The sequence below is a fragment of the Myotis myotis genome, unplaced genomic scaffold (assembly GCF_014108235.1).
Source record: "Myotis myotis isolate mMyoMyo1 unplaced genomic scaffold, mMyoMyo1.p scaffold_m19_p_4, whole genome shotgun sequence".
NCBI lineage: Eukaryota > Metazoa > Chordata > Mammalia > Chiroptera > Vespertilionidae > Myotis > Myotis myotis.
In genome coordinates, this window is record NW_023416346.1 from 120223832 (window position 1) to 120241208 (window position 17377).

At 33.2% G+C, this 17377-nt stretch overlaps 1 protein-coding gene across 5 annotated transcripts in view; it reads right to left on the reverse strand.

Annotated features, from left to right (window-relative positions):
• CNKSR2 (connector enhancer of kinase suppressor of Ras 2) overlaps positions 1-17377 on the reverse strand; it is a 253350-nt gene that overhangs the window by 94834 nt on the left and 141139 nt on the right. For all 5 annotated transcript variants that reach the window (XM_036305515.1, XM_036305518.1, XM_036305517.1 and 2 more), the window contains one exon: positions 12137-12348. In XM_036305515.1, coding sequence (XP_036161408.1) covers positions 12137-12348 — 212 coding nt within the window. The remainder of the gene's footprint in view (positions 1-12136; positions 12349-17377) is intronic.

A 17377-nucleotide genomic window follows, 5' to 3' on the forward strand; every position in this document is an offset into this window, starting at 1 on the left:
CCAATATTTTGATGAAAATGAGTGCAGTAAGGAATGTTAAGCTATAAGCATGCCACATACACCCATCAAACTTCCCACATTCCAGACAGAAAAATTACTTTCAGATGGTTGACTGCATTTCTAGGAAAACATCCGAAGGTTATTTAAGGTAGAGAACCACATATTTAAAGAGGAATAAAACTGAATTAAATGGAAAGTCAGTAATTTTTTAAGGATAAAGGCAACATATCTTGAATTAATAAAGTTAGTAAGAACAAGCACTTTTGATCTTTATGGCCATATTTTTAAAACTGCTACAACTTGTTTGTGAATTTTCCTATTGCTTACTAAAAGTGATCTAGACTTTAAATGGGGAGTAAGATAAAAATTGTTAAATGGGAAAATTAGAAAGTGCATCAGAAAGTATATGGACCTGGAGAGCATTATGCTAAGTGAAATAAGCCAGCCAGAGAAAGACAGGTACCATATGATTTCACGCATAGGTGAAATCTAATGAACAATATAGTAAACAAAATAGAAACAAACTCATAGATGGAAAGCAGGATGACATCTGTTAGAGGGGAGGGGATTGCAGGGCTGGCTGAAAAAGGTGAAGGGGTTAAGCAAAAATTAAACAAAAAACACCTCATAGACACAGACAACAGCAGAGGGAAAGGGGGGGTGGGGCAGGTGGAGGAAGGTAAAGAGGGGATACATGGTGATGTACAGAGACTTGACTTTGGGTGGTGAGCACAAAATGCAATATACAGATGATATATTATAGAATTGCACACCTGAAACCTATATAATTTTATTAACCAACGTCACCTGAATAAATAAATTAAAAATAAATAAATAAAATGGAACTTTTAATATTTAACACCATGGCTAATTGTATTTTGAACCAAAACATCTTTTGTAAACATTCTACCAAGAGAACAAATCTTCAATACACATTGTAGTTCAGAAAGACTGGTTTTTCTTAGTTAAAATGTCACTATGCATAGAGATTATTCTCCATTAGAGGGGTGTGGAAAGACTGAGAAGGATTCATATGATTTAAATACTGCCTAAGTGAGTTGGTGATCTAGTTTCATCCTTTTGCATGTATCTGTCCAATTTTCCCAACACCATTTATTGAAAAGACTGTCTTGACTCCATTGTATGCTCTTGCCTCCTTTGTCGAATATTAATTGGGCATAGTGGTTTGGGTTGATTTCTGGGGTCTCTATTCTATTCCATTGATCTATATGTCTGTTCTTGTGCCAGTACCAAGCTGTTTTAAGAACAGTGGCTTTGTAATACAGTTTGATATCTGGTATTGAGATCCCACCTACTTTGTTCTTTCTCAGGATTGCTGCAGCTATTCGGGGTCTTTTTTTATTCCAGATGAATTTTTGGAACGTTCGTTCTAGATCTGTGAAATATGCTGTTGGTAATTTAATGGGGATTGCATTGAATCTATAAATTGCTTTGGGTAGTATGGACATTTTGATGATGTTGAAACTAGATCACCAACTCACACCATACACAAAAATAAACTCGAAATGGATAAAAGACTTAAACGTAAGACGGGAAACCATAAAAATACTAGAGGAATCCACAGGCAGCGAAATCGCAAACATATGCCGAAGAAATTTCTTCTCTGATAATGCTCCTAGGGCAATGGAAACTAAAGAGAAAATAAACAAATGGGACTACATCAAAATAAAAAGCTTTTGCACAGCAAAGGAAACCATCAACAAAACAACAAGAAGACCCACTACATGGGAGAACATATTTGCCAATGATACCACCGATAAGGGTTTAATTTCCAACATTTACAGGGATCTCATGAAACTTAACAAAAGGAAGATAAACAATCCAATAAAAAAATGGGCAACGGACCTAGATAGACACTTTTCGAAAGAGGACATACAGAAGGCCGAAAGACATATGAAAACCTGCTCAAAGTCACTAATTATACGAGAGATGCAAATCAAAACGACAATGCGTTATCATCTCACACCTGTCAGAATGGCTATCATCAACAAATCAACAAACAACAAGTGTTGGAGAGGATGTGGAGAAAAAGGAACCCTTCTGCACTGCTGGTGGGAATGCAGACTGGTGCAGCCACTGTGGAGAACAGTATGGAGCTACCTCAGAAGACTAAAAATGGAACTCCCATTTGACCCAGTGATCCCACTACTAGGAATATATCCCAAGAAACCAGAAACACCAATCAGAAAGGATATATGCACCCCTATGTTCATAGCAGCACAATTCACCATAGCTAAGATTTGGAAACAGCCTAAGTGCCCATCAGCAGATGAGTGGATTAGAAAACTGTGGTACATATACACAATGGAATACTATGCTGCGGTAAAAAAAAAGGAACTCTTGCCTTTTGCAACAGCATGGATGGAACTGGAGAGCATTATGCTAAGTGAAATAAGCCAGTCAGAGAAAGATAAATACCACATGATCTCACTCATTTGTGGATTATAGAGAACAACATAGACTGATGAAAAGGGACAGACTCAAAGACTGAGAAACAGCAATCAGGCTATCAATCCCCAGAAGGAAAGTAGGGGAGGGCGGGGGTAAGGGGAAGAGATCAACCGAAGGACTTGTATACATGTATATAAGCCATACCAATGGACATGGACAACAGGGGGATGGTAGCATGAGTGTGTGTGTGGGGGAGGTTGGGGGTTAATGGGGGGGATGAGGACACATTTGTAATACCTTAACTAATAATAAAAAAATAAAAATAAAAAAAAAATAAATACTGCCTAAGTGGCAGAAGAGTTCTAGGTCCTCCTCTAACTGGGTATACAATGAGCTATGCTAATGGAGATTTGCCCCTTGCTGTGCTCAGCAATAAAAGTGGACAAGAAAGATGACATGGGCATTATTTGGTTAAAAACATCCTGTTTTCAAGTTAGATAACTAGAAATTAAAGGAATTTGTTTTTTTAAAAGCCTTAGTACATCATATTGTAATAGCTATGTACAGGCCAGTGGGGGGGAGGTACTTAAAATATTAGTGGGACCACCCTGTAAAGTATATGATTGTCTAACCACTATGTTGTGCACCTGAAACTAATACAGAAAACTAACACATAAAAATGTGAACTATAATGAAAAAAATATGGAAAATTGTATGTTACATATTTTTCATCATTATAAAAAAACCTTAGTAAATCAGTGTCTTAAAAATCTTATCAAAATATGGAAGACAGTCATCATTTCTCATGAAAAGAAAAAGACAAGGATTAAGACCATCAACTGGAAGACTTTCAAATGAAACAAAATGACATCTTGTAATAACTTTATAATTTCTTTCATATATTTTTCTCTTTATGATCATGTTAATCAGTGAAGCTAGCAAGAAAGGTTGCGATGAAAAACTTAAGACATACCAAAGTTAATTTCTCAGGATTTCACTGATAAGTCAGCCCATGAATATAGACTTTCAACTTCCTATCCCAGGGCTCTTTTTACTACACTAATTTGATTTGGTGATGAATTTAAGGCCATTGCATTTACAGAAAAATCCAATTCATCTTTCTTCAAAAATAATCTGATGACATGGATTATTACTGCTTTTGTTTAAGTGTCCTCCCAGTTTGAAAATCTTCCAAAAACATTCTTAAAAGCTAGCTAAAGAGCTAATGGAGGATTAGCGCATAAATTGCGGATGTAACTTTGTTGTATATTCCTTAAGGAAGGTGGAAAACAAATTGGTTTGACATTGCACTACTAAAATAATGCTAGGTTGTCATATGTATATTTAGATGTCTGTATATTGTTTTAATTACTTGCTCTAATGTCTTCAGTCATTAAGGTAATCAGGGTGAAATTTTTAGTCATCTCTTCTTTAACAAGATTGGCTGTAACACTTGACATTTCCTATCTTCAAGGATCTATCTCTCCCATGATTTCTGGCAAATTGTTTTGCAGTGATACAAGAAGCCTGGAGTATAGAACACCGTGCACACATCCTTCCAGTTAGTCTTTATTTCTTTAGTTGGGACTTTTTATCAGAAATAAGATTTACTTTTAAAAATGGCTTTTCTGCAAGAACTAAATGAAGATGACATTCAACAAGCCATCTGTTAGGGCAGGCTTCAATTTAAGAATAGAAGTTTTTCCAAATGCTTATCTGGAACTTAAAATACAAAGAAAATTTATCATTGGTATATGGGTCTTTAAAAGGAGCTGCAAAAGTCTATTTCAGCATTTTTAAAAATATATTCCATCAAGCATTAGTCCCATTCAACGGTTAATAAGTATTTTGTGACCAAAACAAAAAAAAATAAATGCACAAATACATTTGGGAAACAATAAGCTAAACCGAATTCAACAACTTTCAAACCCGTTGGTATGCTAACATGCACTTATTGATCTCCAAGAAGGGTGAAAAATCTGCACAGCTTCTGAATCTTATTTAACTACATAATCTCTTCCTTTCACAAAGATTCTCTTTCAGAACTAGTTATCTAAAGCACATATTTAGGAAAATGCTGGATTATATAAACCACATTGTGATTAGAGAGCTAACACTAAAGACAATGGGTCCCTTCCTATTCCAGCATTTGTCATGATTAGGTTTTCTATTGTAGAACGGGGTAGGTCATCACAACCTTACACTATTTTAATAAAATCAAAAGGGCAAATGACCCTATGTTGTACAAGGGCTCTTTGATTTTCTAGTCATAGTTACCTGCTTCTGTATTCACTTTGTCTGCAACTCATTCTTCTTAAATTAGCTAGGGTTTCTCGACAATAGGACTTGCCACTTTGGACTGGATCATTCTTTATTGTTGGGAGCCATCCTGCACCATTTGTTGTGCACATTCTATGAGTCGCACATTCTATGTAGGATGCTGAAATGACATCCTGGGCCTCTACCCACTAGATGTCAGCAGCACCTCCACCTCCAGATATGACAACTACAAATATCTTCAGAAATGGCCAAATGTGCTCTGACCCTAGCTGAAAATCACTGAATGAGAGTATTTCTATTATTTCCTATTCTGTCTTTAAGGGAAGCACTATTTCACCTAGTTCGTATCTTTGTGTTGATTAATTCATTTGAAGAGTTTCTTTTTTCCTCTGATAGCTGCATCAGCTTTGTTGATTTGATTTGCTAATCTTTCCATTTTGTCCACATATTAATACTCTGGAACTTTATTATTTTTTTCTTAATCTTACTGTTTATCTATTATCTAGTAGCTTCAGTTGCTTTCAGGGTGATCTCTTCTTGCCAGGTTTCATTTATTTGAGAGACTATAACTTATTTTATTTATAATACATATTATTATCTCTCCCTCTATTACTTTTTAGCAACTAACCTTAACCTTTAACAATGTGTGGGGTCTGAATTGTTGTTAGAATTCTGTTGATATGAGGTTTTAAAAGGTCCTTCTGTCCAGCATATGAGCTATTAATTTCCATAGTGGAACTTTAAAAAAACCCTTGGATCAGGACAGTTTCTAGTGTTATTAGCTATTTGAATGCTCTTCCTTCTACTTCTCAAAACCAAACCAAAGAAAGGGACAAACTCTATTCATATGTCTTTTAATTTCTATTATTTGAATGGCTAGTTATTGGGTAGTTAAAGGGGCCAAACTGAGGAAATACTTCCAGCCCTTTGTCCTTTATTAAGCCCTTCCATAGGAGAGGAGGAAATGTTCTTTTGATCCATCAGCATTTGATAATCTTTGGGACTTATTTATTTATCTTCACTCAAGGATATTTTTCCATTGGTTTTTAGAAAGACAGAATGACAAAGAATTATCAATGTGAAAGAAACGCATTGATTGGTTGCCTCCTGTACATGTTCCGACCAGAGCCGGGGTTGGGGAGGAGCCTGCAACCAAGGTACGTGCTCTTGACCAAAATCAAACCTGTGATCCTTCAGTCCTCAGGCCTACACTCTATCCACTGAGCAAACCAGATAGGGCGGGACATTTTTATTTATGAGCAGCTGCAATTTTTAATGCCATTTAAGCATGCTTTCTTGCACACTTTCTATGAGACAAGAACAGTGCTAAGTACTTGACATGCATCTCTCACTTAATCCTCATAAAACACTATGACTATCCCATTTTACAGATAAGGGGAAAAAACAGTGAGGATAAGGCTCAAGTTCAAGGTCAATCAGTTATTAAAGGACAACCTGTCACACCAAATTCAGGTCTTTTTTTTAATAATTATATCTTACAGTTATTGTTTTATTGCTTAAAGTATTACAAAGGGTACAGGTCTTTCTATGTGACCTCAAAACTCATGCTCTAATATTTCTATCCATAGAATTACACAAAGAGTACCTTACTTAGGTGATAACACTAATTTTTACATTAGGAACACACTATTTTCTATTTCTATGCCAAAATAGTTTTCTATCAAATACATGGTTCCTTATCAACATCAGCTTGATATTCAAAATTATTCTGTGAAGCTAACATATGGTCTTTTTGAAATGTATTACATAAATCGAAAGAAATCGAATTCCTATAAGTATGGTACACATCTCATATTTCTGCATTTTTAATTCAGTAATTCATAGCTCTATGATTAGTTCTGCTTTGAAAGTGGTATATTTTAGTTGAACACAGAAATTTTCTGTGGTTACAATACTATTTTCTTTTCTCTCTAGCATAGCTGATAGATGACAGCTGGCCTTTTACCTGAGGAGGATAATTTATATTAGAAAATCACAGGAAAGATAGCAGCCTTGTAGTCAGAAATAAATAAATGTGAATGTATTACATATAATTGATACTTTAAGAAATGTTTGAAACAATGCTATTAATTATAATTTAACTGCCCAAAAGATAGAATGAAGTTGTAAGACAAAAAGGACGGAGATACTGAAGTATGATCATAGAACCTGGAACCTATAGACAATATCCTCCCCTCACATTGATAAAATTCAGTTTACAGTGTCATTGCCTATACGGCCTTCATATGTTGCTCTAAGTCATTTCAAGCCATTTGCTATTCATGTGACTAAAAGGGACATAGTACTTTGTTTTTTAGTGAAAAATGTTCAGGTGTAATGACAGAAATTAATTTTTCTCAATGTACAATGTGCACAATAACACTTATGAGGAGCAGTTCTAAAATACTGGTTTTGCATGCATTCATGTGCTTTTTGTGAGGTCTTGGATTTTCCATAAATCAGAAAAGGTCTGGATTCCTTCAAACCAATACTCTTCTGTGATATTATAGTAAAAACATGTTTTCCTCCTATTCTTATAAAATATGACTACTCATGGCCACAAAGGGACTCAGCTAACTATGCCAGCCTTTTAGCAGGTTTTTCTGTACAGAAATGTGCTATGATGGAATAGCAAGGGAAAGTAGTGCCTGAATAGTGAAAAGGGAAAGCTGATGGGAGATATTACTATACTGAAAAGTTGCCAAGCAACTGATCTAATCAAATTTGAGCCTTTATCTTTGAAACATGAGCAGATGAGACCAAATAGTTAAAGTGATTTAATGCTATCATGTCCCCCTTTTTTACCACCACATTAAAGTTTCATTTTTTATTGAACTCTTTATTCATCCCATCTTATTCTTCAAGGAATTTAAAATGGCTGTCACTATTATTATGATTTGTATGTTGGGTTTTAAAAAAAATATGTTTTTATTTATTTCAGAGAGAAGGGAAGGGAGAGATAGAAATATCAATGAGAGAGAAACATCAATTGTCTTCCTCTAGCACGCCCCCTACTGGGGATCGAGCCCACAATCCTGGCATAGGCCTTTAACTGGGAATTGAACTGGTGACCTCTTGGTTCATGGGTCCATGTTCAACAGCTGAGTGACCCTGGCCAGGCTATATGTTGAGATCTTTAAGTTAATTTTTTCCAGCTTTATTGAGGTATATTTGACAAATAAGATGTATATATTTAAGGTGTACAGTGTGATGATTTGACATACATATCCATTGTGAAATGATTATCACAATCAAGCTATTTAACACACCCATCACTTCATATAGTTACCCTCTTTTTTTTGTGTGGTGAGAACAGTTAAGATCTATTGTCTTAGCAACACTAAAGTTTCTATGTAATAAAGACAACAGCAAAAATAAATACCTAGCACATACTGGCCACTTTCTAGGCAATTTATAGTGTGTTATCATTAAATTCTCACAAAAGTCTATGAGGCAGATTTTATCATCTTCTTTTAACAAATGAGAAAACAGGGGCCTAGAGGAACATCTCTGAGCCACATTAGAATAATTTCAAGGCAGACAGGATTACCAAGTATGGCTGATACGGCAGCCAATGCTAGTGACCACTTATCTAGGTTTCTTCCCCTACTGTATTTTGTGTTTCCAGAAGTTATTCTTGTCTACCTTTTAAGGAAAGTAAAACCTATTTTATGCTAAAAACAAAACAAAGCAAAACAACCCTATTTTATGTTCTCTGATTTAAAAAGGATATAACACATTGTTTGCTAATTTTACTCCTCAATTTAGCCATCTTTTCCTAAGGTCTGTCAAGGCCATGTCTATATAAATGCATGTTTATTATAGTGCCAGTAAATACCAAACAACATAGACAAGAATATACAAAATCAGACCAAGTTCTTTTTGCTTGAAATAAAATGTTTGAATTTGGAAAGAGTAATGCAACTTGTGGATTTTATTTTCCTATAATTTAGTAAATTATTTTCATTACATTTAGTCACCTAGTACCACTGGCAGAATCAACAAATATCCATGGGTACTTAATCCCAGCTCTATCCACTTTCTAGTTGGTTAAGTTATTTAACTCATATGTAAAATAAAAATTCCATTAGTTTCTACTTCATATTGTTGTTGTAAAGATTAAATAGATTCACACATTCTAAAAGCTTAGAACAGTGCCTGGCATATATAAAAGCTCAACAAGTATTGTTTACTTACTTTCTAGAAGGGCTATCTACTGTTGATCCATATTGTACTTATCTAATAGCTTAGGGCAAATAACTGTTCTTTTTACTCCCTCTTAGGAACAGAGCTTTCCTAAATATTTTTATCTTATGTAATTTACTTGAAACTATGAATGTACTAAGAGAATATAATAAGTACATATATATTTAATCAAAAGCACATATTAGGCACTATGTTGTGTTTCTCCTTTGCTTCTCAAAATCCTGTCTACACTCTTATAATCAAAACTCTAAACCTCTGAGTAATATGGGAAGTTAATAGGAGAGTAATGATGACTAAGTTCACATACTTCACGTTAAGAGTATTTATGACTAAGAACTAAGAAGAACATTGTAAGCTAAAGGACTTCTATACTGCATTTTCAGGTATCACAGAAGTGCTAACAAGGTAAATTATTGTAATTTCCAGAAAATATCAAGTGTGAACTTTTTTGTACTTTAGTTTTTTTGCAATATATTTCAGCAGGATAATGTATTTTGATTTTCATTATTGTTAAATCCAAGAGAACATTGGCACCCTAAGGCAGTGGTTCTCAACTTTCTGGCCCTTTAAATACAGTTCCTCAGGTTGTGACCCAACCATAAAATTATTTTCCTTGCTACTTCATAACTGTAATATTGCTACTGTTATGAATCATAATGTAAATATCTGATATGCAGGATGGTCTTAGGCGACCCCTGTGAAAGGGTCGTTCAACCACCAAAGGAGTTGCGACCCACAGGTTGAGAACCCCTGCCCTAAGGGCTCAATGTAATGGAACCACTTTATAGGTTAAATAAGTTGTCATCAATTATTGGTTATACACATTTGATCTAATTTGTATTGGGGACTTGGGGTCCAGGCTGAGAGACTGATATGAACCCTCAGATGGCAGACCTAGGTTTGAGAAGTTGCCAGGTATTTGGTGGGGATAACTAGCATTTAGAAACCCTGAATGATGACTATTTATCATTTAAAACTCAGCATAAATATCACTTCTATTTATGGGATTTCCCAGGCAGACTCTGGGGCTAAGCTCCTGGGCTACTGCAGAACTTTGTTCACATTCCTACTTACCTAGAGTGACGGCAATGCATCTCTTCATTTTTCTTTTCTCTGGGTTATGACTGCCTTCCAAGGAAGATTTATGTTTTATTCGCCTTTGTATCATTAGTGTCTAGCAGACTTTATGTATGAACTAGAGGCCCGATGTACGAAATTCATGCAAGGGACTTGGCCCTTGCAGCCCCAGCTGCCTCACGGCCAGCTGCCTCACAGCCCTGCCCCCCGCCCACTGGTCTTTCCGGAAGGTCATTCTGCCATCCAGTCTAATTAGCATATTAGCTCTTTATTATATAGGATGAATTAACAAATGAGCCAGTCTTTGGGAATATTATGGCCACTAATTCATGTGTGTGACAGGTAGGTTTTATTACTTAATATCTGATTTTTTAAAAGGCAAATAGATTACACTGCTAGTTACTTAGAGCGTTCTTCAGGTTGTGCCAGGGAATCACCAATGAAGTATCTATAAGTATCTCTATTGAAGGTTCAGATTATATTTTAGGTTCAAAAGTTTAAAAAAGTCAGGATCAAAAGTAAAAGAACTATTTTTTTTTTACTTCCTATCCCTCTTTCAAGCACATATACATTTCTTTTCTCCCAAGTTCATAAAAATATGTGAAATATACGTAGGATATCTATATTTTCTAAAATTTAAATAGTATTCCATTTTATTGGGAGAAATATGATTTGTTTAAACTGTAGTCTGAAGAGATAAACATATCTTTTATAAAGCTATCAGTAATCAAATTTATGTGGTGATTACAATTTCCTCTTAGGTTAAACATTTGTATCTTCTTCAACATAAGTAGAAAATAGGCAGAAAATTCTGGGACATAAATAAAAGGAAAAGTTGGTATATAGTACTGACTAATAATAGGTATTCAATAAGTGCTTGTGGAATGAATGAATAAAAATAATAATCTTATGTAATGGTTCAGGGGTAGGGATAATAAAGATGGCAGGCTTCTGTATTGCAAAGGTTTAAAATATAGTAGGGGGAAAAAGCAAAGCTGCAAATATGTTCAAATTATGACAGTTCAAATTAAATGCCACCAAAGTAGTATAAAGAGCTATGCTATAAAATACCATTGCTTATTCTTATGATAGAAAAACACATGCACAGAGAATAACACAAAGGAAGATAACCATGGTTACTAATCTTTAGGATCATTTTGTGCAAAACTTTTCATATATAATTATAACCCAAGAGCTGTAAGGAAATAAGGCATGTGTATTAAGATAAGTGATTACCAATATTTTGGGATCACAGGAGGGAGGCATTTGGCCACTGTGGACAAGTAAGGGGGACAGGTGGAAAGAGAAAATTAAAATTTCCTTCTGCTCAGCTCCCACTGATTAAGTCTGGACTAATCTGCAAGGATCCTGTCCTTCCCCTAGTATAAGTTCCTCACTAAACATGATTAGCTGGAAAACTTGAAAGGGTGTAGCATAGACTTCCAATTAAATCTCTTCATTCTTGTAATAGGACGACAGACTTTATTCAGTACTTTAACTTTAGGTAACTTTCCCTGCCAATATTTCAGATATGCTATATCAATTTTAAGTGTTTGTGACTGGGTTACTTTCTTGATCATACATGGAAAAATAGGAGTCAAAGCTAAAAACAAAACCCCCCACAAAACTCTAGGGACATGGTCATTCCAGGTGCATCTTTGCTTTAAATAGTGTGTTCTTCCTATTTAAAATCTAGTTCCACTCAAACTTTGCAGCTTCTTAAAAAAGACCAATATCAAAATAAAATTTTTCCTCAGAAAAGTCTAAAGATTTTTCAATGCCCGAGGAGTAAGAAGACAATTTTAAATAAGCCATGTCAATAGCAAATTTACATTTAAAAAAGGAAAAAAAAACACTTTGAATTATTCCAATTTGGCAACATCTGACATACAAAAATTTAATGTAATTAGAAACGGTTTCCACACATCATTAATGAGCTAAAATTCTATTTACTATTCTTGCTTACTCTTTGGAAAATTTAGAATAAGTTTAGATGGCATACCTCACATTGTTGAAATTTCACTTATAAGCACATGACAGACACAGATCAATTACAAAATACAAAAGCTATCAAATAATTTTCATAACTCAAAAGCCTATGAAAAGAAATTAAAATTCCCATTCCAAACATATGTTCTTATGTCAACTTAAGAACTCTTACCATAAGTCGGGGTGCTTTCTCGTCTTCCTTGACTACTTGATCTTCCTTTTTCATATTCATAGCAATACAAGACAGTATCTTCCTCAACAATATTAAATCTCTTTCGATATTCCTGATCCAGAAATGAATTTGGTGATTCAGATCCCTTATGCACAGGCTTGCCCACCATATGTCCTCTGAGGTCTTCACAAGGAAGGTTTCCTTTTTCATCCCTAAAGAAAGGGTGAAGGAGAAGAATGTAGGAAAGTGTTAGGGTGGTAAAATGGCTGAGAATGTCTAAAATAGTAAAAATATCCTTCCCATGCAATATATCTTCTCATCTTTCTAAACTTTGAGGCTTATAGGGCAATTTTTAACTATTCCTATTTTGTAGAAAAAATGCTGAGGCTTAGAGAGATTAAATGAGTTACCTGAAGGTCACACAGGTAATAAATGACACAGCCAGACATGGATCATAGATTTTTTAACTCCTGCCCTAGTCCATTTTCACTGCTCTATACCATGTAAAGGAAATCACCTTAGCACACAAATTGCTTTTAGTGTTCAAGACAGTAGGAAATGTTAAAAATATAACTTTCTTTTGCCAGTTTACCTAGTTGATTCACATAATATCTGCACTACTTAAAAACAAAAATGTGTTTAAGAACAAACACCTCTGTAAGGACACTGTGGCTTTAAAAACCAAATCAGTACTAAATAAACTGATATTATAAGAATGTCAAATAGCTTGTTATTAACTTAAAATACACCTTAATGAAAATACTCTCAGTATTTAAATTCTATGTATCTCATTTAATAGTAAGTACATATATTCACAGAATTCATTCCAAATGGAAAATTTCATTACATATCCATATAGAGTTTAAGAATAGGATTAAAGATGATGGCAAGTTATTAACCAATATCACCCCAATAAATGTACCAAAAAAGCTAGGTAGAGAGCAATGTTTGTAGTATTCTCCTTTCTTTTTGTAAGAAAGGTGAAAGGGAATATTAATGTAAATATCTAGTTTTGCTTATATTTTCAAGAAGAAATAATGGAAGAATAAAACATACTAATAAAAACTAATTTTTATGGGGAAGGAAAGGGAAAATGTGGACGAAGCAGGGATGAAAACATTTGCTTTAATATATTTTTATATAGTTTTGAATTTGGAGTCATGTAAATGTTTTGAATAATTAAATTTCAATAAAAAAATGATGGCAAGTTGATTTTTTCTCCTATAGGAATCTAAAAAGAAAGTTCTCTAATAATTTATGAAACCCCTAAATCTTACTCACATATTGTATTACTCACATGGTCCAGATGATTGGGCCCTAATGAGTGGTATTTTAGTAGAAATATTTCATTTAGGTTCGGCTGTATCGAACCTTATTTATCTTACATGTTTAAATGACTAGCTATGAAATTTTTGTTAGAAAATATTGTTTTTTAGAATAGGAATATCGATGTAAATGCAATGTTTCTTCCATTGTGGGTCATTAATTTTATTTCTTCCTAATTCTTGTTTCCTGTTTTATGCTAAAGAGTGACATCAGTGTTATCAAAGCAGATACAATTTAATTTTATGTCAAGTGCCAACACTTGAAATCTTAAATCAACAAAACGAATCTTAAATCAATAGAACAAATCTTATAATAGTACAGATGAAAAGAAGAATTTTGCATTTCATCTTGCATCTTATAAAATGGCGATGAGGTTATAAATTGAATGTCAAATCCAAAATATGAGGTTCAATTCAGCACAATACTATGCTTGTATCCATATGCAAATGTTTAGATTAGGTTTGTCTGAAAGAAGGAAACTATATTCCTAGTAATTTAAACATGTAGAAAATAGTAAATAATATTCTCACGACAGACTGAGTTGGCAAATTTTCTTATGTATTTAACTCATCACAAGGTGAAATTGCCATTCACTCTTTTATTTTTAAAATAAAGTGTTGCTTATTTTCAAATTGTAACTATATAGTTCTTAGGCAGCATAAAGAAAATAAATATAAAATCCAGGCAGAATTTTATTTTCAGCTAGCTAAAAACGTTTCCTGTACAAATTGCCTGGTCTTTTTATTTTATTTTTTACTGGTTTAGTCCTCTATCAAAAGGAAATAGACACTGCAATTAGTTTGGAAATAGCCCTAACAAAGTCGTGGCACTGGAAGAGAGTTATATTTATCTATAAATGGGCAGACTTTTCTATCATGCCGGTGACATAACTGTTAATGCAGCTTGATATATGAGGGTGACTAGGCCGTAGTTAATTCACCATGCTCTAATTATAGGGGTACACCTGTGGCAGAAAATTGGAAGGGCTGGTATTACTTGTACTAAATGATATGAAAGAGGGACCTTTTACCAGCAAGGAAGATTTATTAAACACACTTATATGTCATTCATTCAAATAAAGTTGAATTTTAAAAAGTAAAAACCAAAAACAAACTTTGCAAAAAAAATGAATTGATATACATATTGTGCATATAAATTTGTGTGTCTGTATATGTATTCACACCATAAGCCACTGAGTAACTAAATGTATTACTTCATTTTGCTGTAAAGATTAAAAAATATATTTTTTATATTTAATGTTTATTCGTAGAATTAATATATGCTAATTGTATATATGCAATCTGGAAAATGCAGAATTGAATAAAGAATCTAACTTTGCAGAAAAAAACCCCCAAGTAATATTTGGAGTATTTTCTTCCCTTTTTTAAATGTTAGATAGTTATACACATATGTAATAAATCTATAGTTTTTCTCTAAAAGGGATCTCATAGAACAACTGAAAAGTTAGAGTATTACTTTAGTGGACTTTATGTTTAATGGCTCACTGTAAACTTCACAGGAGAAATTAGTGCTTAAATGTCATAGTTGTGCAAAGACCTATAAATTATTGATTTTCATTTTAAAAAATGCACTATAGCAGGGGTCCTCAAACTACGGCCCACGGGCCACATGCAAATACAAATATTGTATTTGTTCCCATTTTGTTTTTTTACTTCAAAATAAGATATGCGCAGTGTGCATAGGAATTTGTTCATAGTTTTTTTTTTTTAAACTATAGTCCGGCCCTCCAACGGTCTGAGGGACAGTGAACTGGCCCCCTGTTTAAAAAGTTTGAGGACCCCTGCACTATAGACTATGATAATCAAACTTTATATACTCATAAGTCATATGTATAAACTGACAAAATTTTACTCACTTCACATATATGAGTGTTTTTTTCTTTTAGCGATAAGATCACTTTTATAACCACATTTATTTTTTCTGGAATAAATGCGTTCAAAGAATCACATGAAAACAATTCTACCTAATTTGACAACTAGGCCTACTATTTTTAAGGGTTTCTTTTTTGTTTTAAGATGAGAAAATTTGTCTGATTTATATTTCAAATTAACACCAAAATGCCTATCCTACACAAAACCGACTTTTTAATATAGAAAAAAAGAAATGTTCTGATAAATTCAATTAGGTGAACCGCACTCATAATCAAAATGAGAAAAATTGAAAAAAAGTGCCAAGTTTGTATCTATAAAAAAAATGACTTCAAAAACTTCTATAACTATCATTTCAAGTCAAAACAGAAAATGCTGATAATTTATTTATACAAGGTGTACGTAGTACAAAGGAACTTTGATGCATGGATTGTTTTGACCATGCTATATAAAATTACTGTGTGACTGAGCAATTAATAATTTGATTCAAAATATATTTAGAATATTGTGTTCAATTACACACTAAACTACAAATCAACTAAAATGAGATAATGCACTCTAATTATGAATTTCACTGAAAAGGATAGAGCTTTCAAACAATACTGACAAAACAAGTAATGCTATATTGATACTTCAATCTCTTATATTATACAGTATTTTTCAATAGCATGTTCAAGTTTTTTGTTGATTTCTATATATTTCCTTAGTCATATCTACACCACTCCCTGAAGAGAGAACTGTTATCATTTTACTCCTTTGTCTTCTGAAGTGTATTTTAAGTACTTTCTGTCTAGGAAACATGTCCTTTAAAACAAGTTCCATCCTAGCCAAGAGAAAAGGAAAGAACATTTAAAAACATTGCAGAGATTTGATAAAAAAAATCTTCTGATGTTTATTTGTACACGTAGCTCTCTGAATAAGGTCTCTTAATCATTTGCAGTAAAATAAAACAAACTCAAAAGATTCACTTCCTATTTGATACACACATACTTTTATTGCTCTTCATGCAAGAGTATTCAGAAAGTCAGACACTATCTTAATAGAATTAAAATGCAATTTGTGTTTGACTAGGATATCAGATAGATTTTTATATCTGATTGTAAATTTAAGATGAGACTGTAAATTATATCATAAATATTTGTGGAATCCCAGCTTAATAAATTAAATCTTCTCATAAAATACTTCCCCACAGCTACATTTAATTCTCAAAAATAAAAATGAAAGTGTTTATAAAACTGACTATAGTTTTATTACCAAATGACAACACAGTATTTGCAAACATGTCATGTTGTCATGTAGCATTTAGATAATAAAATGTCAGTACCATCATATCTAATAGAATGAGACATTAGGTGTACCAATGAATAATAAAAATTAATAAAACCAAGGTATTTTAGTTCTTTTATAAATAAAATAAATTTAATATTAATTATATCTTGAAAACAAGATACCTTAAATGACTGTTTTTGAATGACTGCACAACTAATTTAAAAAGTGAATCAAATTCTTTGTGATTGGTAGTAACTGTCCCTTTTGTACTGGTCCTTTTCCATAACTTTGCATTCCAGAAAGATGGGTATCAGAATGCTTTTGGACAAAATGCTTTATGGCACTAAGTTCTATTCTTCCTTATCTTCCAGGAATTTCTAGTAGGAATTTGGAAATGAAATGGGGACACAGACTCAAGAAATCTGGAACATAGACTTTAAAGTCAAGCCATTTTCTTGCAAACTCTCTCGTTATCTACATTTAAGAAGTTATAATAGTTATCTATAACTTTCTCTTCTAGAAAAAAAGATATGACATGCTTCAAAGTAACCTAAGATTTCTAGGGGCTTTTTTGCCAAAGAGCCTCACTTATATTTTACTTATTAAAATAATCCTAATTATTATTTAATAGTATTTTACTATTCTTTCCTTTATATGAGATGTTTATAAGATATTTAATGCTTACTAAGTGTTTAATACATATTAATTAGTTATTAACCAAAATGCATTCTCTGTAATGCAATGATTTTTCTAGAAT